Genomic DNA, 10,552 nt, shown 5'->3' on the forward strand with positions numbered 1-10,552 from the left:
AGTTCTTAAATTCATAAATCAATCCTTTCATTTATCTAATAGGCCTGCATTTAAAATGAATATTTACCATAAATTAAAGGTATCTTATATTATTAGATATATTATTATAAAACATGCTTTAGTTAAGGAGTTATTGATACTTCACGTGCAAAATGATGATATAAAACCATGATAAAGATGCACTTTTAAGTACTAATGATAAATCAAACTGATATAATTGGTTTAGTGAGACGATCAACAAGTTAATTTTTACTAGATATAAAGTGAACATCAAGAGTTTTTTACTGAACTTTTTCCCTAACAAAATGATAATTGATCTCTACATGCATAGTGTGTGTATGGAAGACTGGATTGGCTGTAAGATATGTTGCTACCCTAATTTTGATCTATGTTTTTTTATAAATGTTTAGGAAAAAATAAAAAGTAGCAAAAAAACAATGAAAAATGCATTTTTGATATATTTGCATCATTTTTAGTATTTTCAACGTCATTTTAAAAGAATTTAAATTTCCAAAGGTATTTTGAACGCATTCAACTTTTACTTTTACAATCATTAATTTTTCTTATTAAGTTGATGTTGATATTACTCGCTTTCAAAATATAAAAAAAATAAAAAATAAAGAAGTTGAGGAAATAATGTATTTTGAAAACCAAACCACTTTGATTATAAATTGAGTTCACAATACATATAACAAGGGGAGAAAAAAATACAAGAGGAATTTTTCTTAAAAAATAAGAGTCAAAAACAGATAAAAAAATAAAGAAAAAAATAAAGAAAAAACCCTAAACTTCATTAAAGCGGCTACTCATCTTTTCTTTCTCTAAAGCCAACCAGAGTTCGGTCACCCCTCTCCTTTTGAAACCAAAAACCAGATCCCCCTCAGCTGCCATTTTCTCCCCTTAGCCATTTCGTTTTCCCTCTTTAGTCGACCGCAGACTCTCCATCTCTTAGCCAAATATAACCGCCACTTACCATTTGCTTCGGCCTCTCCCACGACTTTCTATTTTCTCCTCACTCTGCCTCCACACTCGCCCCCATCTTCCTCTCCTAAAATGGCTCCCTTTGACTTTTGGCCAAGACCTAGAGTTCCCTCTCTTATTCACCCTGACTTTTCCCCACAAACCGACTTCTATTGTTTCTCCATTTCCTTTCATCCTCAGCCAGCAAGTCTTCCCTTCTCCAGCCTCTATGCACGTCGACCTTTATAAAGACCCAACAGACTTCTAGACCCTCTATCGACCAACTACCTTCAACCGGCCAGCAGCAGTGTCTCTTTCCCCATTAGTAGCGTCTGTTTCCCTTTCGATCTCAACTATAGCAACCAAAACAAGTGTTATCTCCAGCTTCCCCCATCTCTGCTACATCGAACCAAAGCTCCCTCTACAAATGCCAGTTGGCCACCGAAAGAAAGAAAGAACATAAAACCAGAGCAAAAAAATCAACCCGAGAACAGATCCAAGAAAGAGAGAAGGAAATTAAAATCAATTGCTTATTGTGTTTCTTTTTTGCAAGTAATGGTGTTTGTCATAGCCAGCGAGGAAAGTGAAGAGGGGAGGAAGCCATAAGAGATCTCCCCGGTCGCCTGTCCTTTTTTACAGCAGCACGTGAACCCAATCATATTTACCTGCTACATAAAGCTATCTATGGACTGAAATAGGCTCCACGAACCTGATACCATCGATTACAAGAGTATTTACTCTCTCTTAGTTTTTTGAACTCTTGCTTTGATACTTCTCTTTTCATTTGCAGACACGGGTCAACTTCATTATTCCTCCTTGTTTATATTGATGATATCCTGATCACTGGATCAAGTACATTGGCTATCTCCCAAATGATCACTAATCTGAGTCATGAGTTTACCGTTAAAAACCTTGGGCACGTTAAATATTTTTTGGGCATGGAAGCACATCAACTAGTCGAAGGTCTTCTTCCCTCGCAAAGTCAACACATCTTTAATCTTCTCCAACGCACAAATATGTTAGATGCCAAACCGCCTTCTTCACTAATGTCTTTTTTTTATAAATTATCTTTATTCTCGGATGCAACTTGCTTAGATCCTTCTAATTACCGCATTTTAATGGGAGTGTTATAATATATGTCACTAACTCAACTAGATATTTATTTTGCAATTAACAAAGTCTGTTAATTCATGCACAAACCTACTGATGAACACTGGATAGCAATGAAAAGGATCCTTCATTATCTTAATTTTTCAATTCACTTCGAATTACTTATTAAGCCAAACAACTCAACACAGCTTTCTATCTACTCCGATGCTAATTGGGCGGGCTGTCCAAACGATCGAAAGTCCACCTCAGGTTTCTGCCTGTATCTTGGTGACAACTTAATCTCATTGAGCTCTAAGAAACAACCAATTATGACACGTTCCAGCACTAAAATTGAGTACCGTGCAATTGCACATGCCACAGCTGAGTCACTTTGGGTACAATCCTTGCTGCGTGAAATTCGTATTGTTTTAGCCCAATGTCCAATACCATGGTGTGACAACATTTATGCCATATATTTCACAGCCAATCCAATCTTCCATGCATGCACTAAGCACGTGGAGATCAACTATCATTTTGTCAGGGAAAAAGTTCAGCAAAAAACTCTTGACATTCGCTTTATACCCAGTAAACCAATTATGTCAACTTGATTTGCCTTCCTGAGAGACAAGCTCAACGAGGCTCAACGTGTATTCATCCCCGGATCATTTGCTTTCCATGTACATTCCATAGACTACATAGCTGTAATTGACTCTCCTGAATTGTACTGTGACCAATATAAATATATGTGATCTCGTTAAAGAACCATACCAATCCAATAGCAAATCTATTAGGTTAGGTCCTAAAATATGTTTTATATTATTCTGTAACACACCCTCTCAAGTGAAAGCTCTATAAGTTTGAACTTGCACAGATCTATATTATATTTTGCTTATTTTTTATTAAATAAATAAGAATGGTGAGATTCGAACTCGTGATCGCTTGGTTATCAAAGCTCTGATACCATATTAAAGAATCATATTAACCCAATAGTTTAAATCATTATATTAAATTCTAGAATATGTTTTATATTATTCTCTAACCTGCATGAATGAATATCTGTATTTATATTTTATTTATCATCCCATAACACACAACGAACTCCATGTCACATATTGCTTATCTTTAGAGATAAAGATTCCATTGCGTGTTTGTTGTTTTTGTGTTTTAATTTTTTTTATTTCTTGTTATAATTAAACTGTTTTAATATATTAATATCAAAAATTAATATTAAAAATAAATAAATAATCATTTTAATATATTTTTCATTAAAAAATATTTTAAAACACATGTTATATCCATTGGATGCTGTTTGGAAGTCCTCGTGTTTTATCCTAATAAATAAACAAATAACATGCTCAGGACTTTTGTGGTTGTCAATAGACGTGGTGTTGTTGTCAATTACTGGCATAGGAAAGTTTGACATTTCTCTACTGCTGATATCGGTGCTTGAATAAGGCGGGTTTGACACTATTTTGACTGGATCAAAATCTGCAATTTTTATGGTTTCTGTACTGGGTATTTGACATTTCAAAGTTATTTCGCTGTTTCGTCCTCCTGTTTTACATCACAAGCATATCATTTGACTTTTGAAGGCCCTCTGGGTAGGTTTTTCTTCAACTCTGCATCCCTTTCAAGCTGACTAGATTTCTAAAATCCCCTAGGCTTGGACGTATCTTTCCCTTGTGACATTGACTAAAAGCTTTTGGTGATTACAAGTATCTATCTAGTAATTGGAGTAATTCCAGTATTGTGTGCTTCCTTTCTATGAATCTTTTCGTGAAGTCTTATACTGTCAAGAGATATATCCATTTAGTGGTTAGTTTTATATATGATATCGAAATTGCCTGGTTAATTTTCTAGTTTACTACTTTATTAAAATGTTTTGTTGTTTGCTTAACTTTGTTTTTAGGTCCTAAATTCCAGCTTTTTTACTGCCATGCAAAACTAATTATAGAACTGATTGAAGAGATCATTTTGATGAGAGGAATTGTGACTGTTAAGTTTTAAATTTTTTTTCTCGCATAGTTTCTCCAATCTCACATTTTTTTATCTGTATCCTGGTTGTGTAGGAAAAATGGAGGACAATTGTGCAATTAAGAAAGATGTCACTGAGGTCATTTTTCTTCATGATTACTTTACACTTCTGATGTTTTCTTTTTTAGGTTAAATAACAATGATCTTAATTTCAGTTTGTTTAATTTCTTTGCTAGTTGGGAATGATTGCTGTTGTTGTTGTTGTTAGTGTGTTTCCTTTCTGATTTCTGAAGTGTTTCTGTAGTTAATAGGAAATACCCCGATGGTATATCTCAACAATGTTGTGGATGGCTGCGTAGCCCAAATCGCTGCCAAGCTAGAAATGATGGAACCTCTTTCCAGTGTTAAAGACAGGCATGCGACTTGTTCCCTTAAGTTTCTATTTACTGGTTTTATTTTTTTATTCTGGATTCAGCTCATTTGATTAATCATTTTTTGACATGTAGGATTGGACATAGCATGATCAAAGATGCAGAAGATAAGGGCCTTATTACGCCAGGCAAGGTTAGTTGTAGAGTCCTCCATAGCTAATTAGCTATAGATGTTTTGTAAGAATTGTGATATGCTACTAGAGTCCATTTCAAGTCCATGATGTAAGGTAACCTCACATCAGACCTATCTAGATTTCTGAAATATTGAGAATGGATGTTTGTGGAATTTTACTCCTTTAAGTGATGTGTGCACGTGAATGGTTTGGATAGGTGATCGCTATATTTTGAATTTTGAAACTTACAATTTTCCTTAACCCTTTTCTGGCCATGTACCATCAAATTTGTTTTAGACCGTGCTCATTGAGCCTACCAGTGGTAACACTGGCATTGGAGTGGCATTTATTGCTGCAGTGAAGGGGTACAAGGCTATCCTCGTAATGCCAGCGACAATGAGTCTTGAGAGAAGAATTGTGCTGAGAGCTTTAGGAGCCGAGGTGTGCCTCACAGATCCAGCAAAGGGCTTTCAAGGGGTTCTTGACAAGTCTGATGAGATTTTAAATAATACTCCCAATGGCTATATGCTTCGGCAATTTGAAAATCCTGCCAATCCACAGGTATTCTATGCGACAACATCTTGTGGTGGGAAATGGATACTGGAATGCTGCATCTCTAAGTTTGTTATCTTTTGAGCAGATTCATTATGAAACCACAGGCCCAGAAATATGGAAGGACTCGAGAGGGAAAGTCGATGCATTTGTTGCTGGAATAGGGACTGGTGGTACAGTAACTGGAGCTGGGAAGTTCCTTAAAGAGAAAAACCCAGAGATTAAGGTAGTCTTCTGTTTGATTTGTGACAGATAGAACAAGACAGCATGGTGACTGGCTATGTTAATGATATTTTTCACTTGTTTATGTCTAGGTGTATGGTGTAGAACCAACAGAAAGTGCAGTCTTGAATGGAGGAAAACCTGGTGGGAACTCTTTATGTCATTCTCAATTTTATAGCTATTTAAAACTGCACAAGGAAACTTGTAATTCAGATTTCACAACTTTACTGTTACTATATTTAAAAGAAGAGGAAGCATAGATTGATTACCAAACTAGATGTGCACTGTTGATTAACTGACTAGGACTACTATGTAGTAATAAATTTGCAGATTGTTAGTCATCTAGTTGATCATGGAGATGTGCTGCTGATCTGATTGCATTTTAACTTTTAACTAAGATGGTAATATTCACAAATGTTGACCTTAATTACTGACGCATTTTCACATGTGAAAGGTTCGCATTGGATCCAAGGGATTGGTGCTGGTGTTGTCCCTCCTGTATTGGATGTTGACTTACTTGATGAAGTTGTTCAAGTAAGTGTAAAATCCGTTCTTATTCCACTGTCACTGAATTGAACATGCATAATCATCTGCTTGAGCTGCAGTCTTGTTATATCCTTTTTCGATGTTCAAGAATCAGTTCACCCAGAGAATTATCCAAAATCCCATTCTAGGTTTGACCTTGGCAGGGCCCTTTCTATGGAGCACAATTTTTCTCTTTGGGCTTGCATGCATGTCTTTAACAAGTTCATGATCCTAACCCAGAGTGGCTATGCAACCCCACAACTTTAATATTGGAGTAGTTTCTTTGTCATTCAGACATCACAGTTTGATGCTTATTTGACTGTAATTCTTGTGCGTTTCAGGACCTCATAAATATTAGAGAATTATATAAATCATATCTTGAGACCTCACCTAACAACTTAAATTATTGGGTTGAGATGGTTTTTTAGAACTAGTCTAAACAGGAGTTTCTTTCTTTGGGGAACTCTTTTTTCTGGTTTTAGTTTTCTCTTTCTGATAGCACAGAAGAGGAGAATCTCTCTTAAAACAAAAACGATATGAACATATTACTCTCTTTAACTTTAGAGTTGCTTTGACTCTTTAGGTGTCAAGTGAGGAAGCCATTAAAACTGCTAAACTGCTTGCCTTGAATGAAGGTTTGCTGGTAAGTCAACAAGTACTATCTCATTTGTTTTGTTGTTTTGTATAAAGACGAGAGGCAAAGGGCTCTCAATCATTCTCTACAATTTCTCAGTGATTTATTGGCTCACACCAACAATGCAGAGTACATGGCATATATAGGCTTGATAAGAAAATTCTGGTCGAGACAGTACCCTGTATCAAGTATTCTTGCTAGCATTCATTGAACAAGTTTAATACTTACCATTGATGGTCTTCAAAAATGACAGTCCCTTTTCTATTATCACAAGAGACTTTGCATTCGGTCCACCTTGCTTTCACGTTATGATTATCTCTTTTCCCACACAGGTAGGGATTTCATCTGGTGCTGCAGCAGCTGCGGCAATAAAGGTGGCAAAGAGGCCAGAAAATGCTGGGAAACTCATCGTCGTAAGTGTGATTTTGCTTCTTTAAATTTGGCACTTGAATTGCCTTGTAATTTAGAATCTCTCTCTCTCACACACACACACACCAAATCCAATACCATTTACTTAGTCATGCATTTTGTTTTTCATGCAGGTGATTTTCCCCAGCGCTGGCGAGCGCTATTTGTCTTCTGTGCTGTTTGATTCCGTTAGGGAAGAGGCAGAAAAGATGACCTATGATACTTGAGATGCTACACAAATTTTGGAGAACACTAACAAATAAAGACAAATGTTGTTAACAACATTGTCTAATCAAGGCCTAAGATTGAAGGATTTAAAGGCCAGAGACCAAGATTGAGCAAGTTGTCAATTCAATGGGTTTTTCCTCTCATTCTTGACTGTGTGTTCGATTAGGGAAGCTTTAGGGATTTTGTTTGTTGCTTTACCTCCTTGTCTTTGGTGTTTTTTTCCCATTTAACATCTTAGGAAGTAAAAACCTTTTCCTTGTACTATTTCGTCCTCCAATCTCAAATGCAGAATCTTTGTGTTTTTGTGTAGGTTGCTCTGGTTTCTTCTTCAGGAATGTATTGCTGTTTGGTATGCCCATGCGTCATATTAAATATTGCTGTTGCATCGCCTATTTATTTATTTATTGACCCTTCTTATTGGAGAAAATTTCTAGAACTATATGTATTAATAAATAAATAAAATAATTGAGAGATAAATATAATTTAAGATATTTAATTTTATAAAATAAAATATTTGTTTGGTTATGTTTGCCAAATTTATTTATTAAAATAATTTTTTTATTTAATCAAATGATAATAGAAATAAATATATATATTAAATTGATTGAATAAAAGAAAAGAAAAAAATTATACAAGGTTATATATATTAAAAATATTATTTAAAAATAAATATATTTTATTTTTAAAAATAGAGTTTATCTATATAAAAGATAAAACAAAAATATAGATTAATTTGGAAGATCTCTTCAAAAATTAAATGTATATAAAATAACATAAAAAAATAAACATTTAAAAAGAGGCTCGCTAATAAAATGAAAAAAAGAAGAGATATTAATCTAAGTAAAAAACAATTTAAAGAATAGAAAATATTAGGTGTTGCGAGGTTTAACTGATTTTGTTAGGGTTTGTATATTTAGGTTTATTTTTTTGTTTTCGCATTTGAAATGGATGATATGTCTTTCATCCGGATTTTTTTTAAAATGGTTTGTGTTACTCTTTTTCTACTCATGAATTTTCAATCAATTTTTTTCTTGGTCAAGGTCATATTTCATTGGGGGGGAGGCGGGGATGGTTTTTCAATTCTCAAACTGAATTTTCAATCTTGGAAATCTTATCAAGATCATATTTGTTTTTCTTGGAAACCTCAAGGTAAAAAAAACTTGTAATGTAAGCTTTACTTATCAAGAGAAATAATTTAGCATCAATTTCAACTGTTTTGGTTGGAATTGGCACTAACATAAATTATCTCTTTCTAATATGAATATGATGACTTTCTCTCATCTTTATCACACTAGGGGCTAAAAAAAAGTTTTGGATCAAAATTGATTTTTCCGGATCCAATATCTATAATTTGTAAAGTATAGAGACTAAAATAAATATTTTTCCCAAACGTTTTACAAGATAGCCTGATAAAAAGTTTGTTTCATTCAGGATTTTGATTTACCAATTTTGTGTTTTCAGTTGTGATGAAGCCAGTGGCCGGAACATGACAAGATCTGAAGTCAGCAAAATCTCAATCGTGGTACTTTTGGCCATATGTGCATGCATCTTTTAAAGATTTTTGATCGATGAGAATGACCTAGGCATGTAGCTTCTGCCTCTGCAAATTTTCAGCACGTTATTTGTTTGCTGCACTTCTTTATGCTTGTTGAACTATGCATTTGTTCCTGCAGGTGAACGTCCGCTGCCAACAAGAAGCCTTGAAGAAACAACCTACGCCCTTCAAGAGCTTGTTGAAAGAATGCCTTAAAAGCTGCAGAAGATCAGGAGGTTTGCTGATGGTGAGGATTGGCTGGAAGATCTCTACTAGAAGACCAAGGCTTTAGGAATAAAACTGTTTGAATTTTTTTGATTTGTTTGTTATGTAATCTTCAGTTTTGATAGTCTTTGAGTTAAACTAAAACTCTATCTCTATTTAAGAGAGTTACGCAATTAATAAAAGTTGTCTTTCCCGTACAATTCTTTTGATCCTTTCACGTTTTGCTCTGCACTTAGTGCATGTAAAACAATCAACAGAACTGGCTCGTCTGACAATCCACTCGGAAACAGCATCTGTGCTACCATTGCATCTTTATTTGAGATGATGAGAATCATGAAAGGCATCCACATCTGCTTGCTTTATTTTCCTCTTTTTGTGAGCTCGTAATAACACGGTGAGATATGCTTTACCATAATTTGGTTATTGATCCCCTGGCAATGCCTGAAGCAACAACAGCTGCGTGCTTTCCCAGTCGATACAAATGAAGATTAAATCTTAATTGTTTGATTAGTTTATTGCCTTCTTTAATTTGTCCTCTCGGGCCTTGGCTGCTCTGTACCTTGAAATAAATTCTTTGATCCTCTTAAATGATTGCCTATCAAGATTAATTTTACGAGACTTAAATTTATTTTTTTTTGGCTTTAGCGATGCTAGTCACAATTGAAAATCATGACCTAATTTACACGAGGATCTGCACTCTTCAAGGGGTGCTAAATCCTCGTCTGCAAAAGAATTAAGAGAGTTCCAAGATTCAAGAGATCAACGGGACACAATTTTGCTATGGCATTCAGTCTCTTTCGCCACTAATCATTTTAAGACAGAACCCTGATCATTCAGTAATGCTGCTCATATCGTTTTGATGATGATTTAGTGCTCCTCAATTCATGTAATGTCTCGAAAAGACAGGAGGACATGGGAGATAACGAGAACAGAGAGAGGGAGAATTATTAATCCGTTCCTTTCTTTATCCCAGACGCAATCATGCAGAACCATACAGTGCGGAAGGTAACAAAACTTGACTCTCAAGTAATTTATTTCATAGCCTATCAGAAATAACAGACACATGATTATACCAAAAAATAAATCTCTAGCAACTTAAGATTCTTTCTTATTTTTAGTATTACTCTGCTGGTTGAGCCTTGCAGCAGCAGCCACAGAAGCAGCCACACCAGCAGGGTGTGTAGTCAAGAATGGATCGTTCCTCATTTCTGCTCCTGTCACCCCTTCAGCATCTTTTCTCGTCGCCGTCTTATCTGCTGGTAACTTTGAAGTTGCATCCTGCAACAAATTATATGTTATTGGGGCTCCCTTAATCACACTAAGCTAATTGTCATTTGTTTATGCACTTACTGCAAGAACATCTGATAGTTTTGTCTTGTCATCGTCCTTCGTCATTCTTGCATTGATGGTTGCTGCTGACTGGGCCGCGGCTGCAACTCCACCAGGAGTAATGGTTGTCCGGCCAATGGCTCTTACTTCAGCTGCTTGAATTGCTGCTGCATCACTCCATTCAACAGGCTTCTGCCCACATGATAGGGCAGTGGCTTCAAGTGCTTCACCAATTGTGATCCCAGCATCAACCTGTTGGAATAAGGGTGGTGGTGACGGCTCTAATGGAGCCCTTTGATCAAAGTCCCTAACAATCTGTTAATTATAT

At 35.5% G+C, this 10,552-nt stretch overlaps 2 protein-coding genes and 1 long non-coding RNA gene across 6 annotated transcripts in view; 1 reads left to right on the forward strand and 2 right to left on the reverse strand.

Moving 5' to 3' along the window:
* The first annotated feature begins 3,408 nt into the window (after positions 1–3,408).
* Positions 3,409–9,499, forward strand: LOC105131284 (cysteine synthase-like). Of its 4 annotated transcripts, XM_011034200.1 has the most exons (12): positions 3,409–3,650; positions 4,110–4,162; positions 4,328–4,437; positions 4,530–4,587; positions 4,865–5,128; positions 5,208–5,345; positions 5,434–5,485; positions 5,796–5,875; positions 6,450–6,509; positions 6,833–6,913; positions 7,043–7,125; positions 9,400–9,499. In XM_011034200.1, exons 2-12 carry the CDS (start codon positions 4,124–4,126, stop codon positions 9,404–9,406), a joined length of 972 nt encoding a protein of 323 aa, XP_011032502.1. In that variant the 5' UTR covers positions 3,409–3,650; positions 4,110–4,123; the 3' UTR covers positions 9,407–9,499. The 4 variants fall into 4 exon arrangements, with proteins under 4 accessions (XP_011032502.1, XP_011032500.1, XP_011032499.1 ...); XM_011034198.1 differs by lacking the exon at positions 9,400–9,499 and having other exon boundaries at positions 3,410–3,650; positions 4,119–4,162; positions 7,043–7,528; XM_011034197.1 differs by lacking the exon at positions 9,400–9,499 and having other exon boundaries at positions 3,410–3,650; positions 7,043–7,488.
* The window catches only part of LOC105131283 (uncharacterized), an 8,601-nt gene continuing 5,134 nt past the window's right edge, over positions 7,086–10,552 (reverse strand). The window contains exon 2 of the long non-coding RNA XR_843400.1: positions 7,086–7,160. This is a non-coding gene — a long non-coding RNA (uncharacterized LOC105131283). The remainder of the gene's footprint in view (positions 7,161–10,552) is intronic.
* The window catches only part of LOC105131282 (late embryogenesis abundant protein D-34-like), a 1,641-nt gene continuing 919 nt past the window's right edge, over positions 9,831–10,552 (reverse strand). Inside the window, exon 2 of the mRNA XM_011034196.1 lies at positions 9,831–10,539. Within this exon, the coding sequence (XP_011032498.1) occupies positions 10,234–10,539 (306 nt within the window). The 3' untranslated portion in view covers positions 9,831–10,233. The remainder of the gene's footprint in view (positions 10,540–10,552) is intronic.

This window comes from Populus euphratica, unplaced genomic scaffold (assembly GCF_000495115.2).
Source record: "Populus euphratica unplaced genomic scaffold, PopEup_1.0 scaffold103.1, whole genome shotgun sequence".
NCBI classification, from domain to species: domain Eukaryota; kingdom Viridiplantae; phylum Streptophyta; class Magnoliopsida; order Malpighiales; family Salicaceae; genus Populus; species Populus euphratica.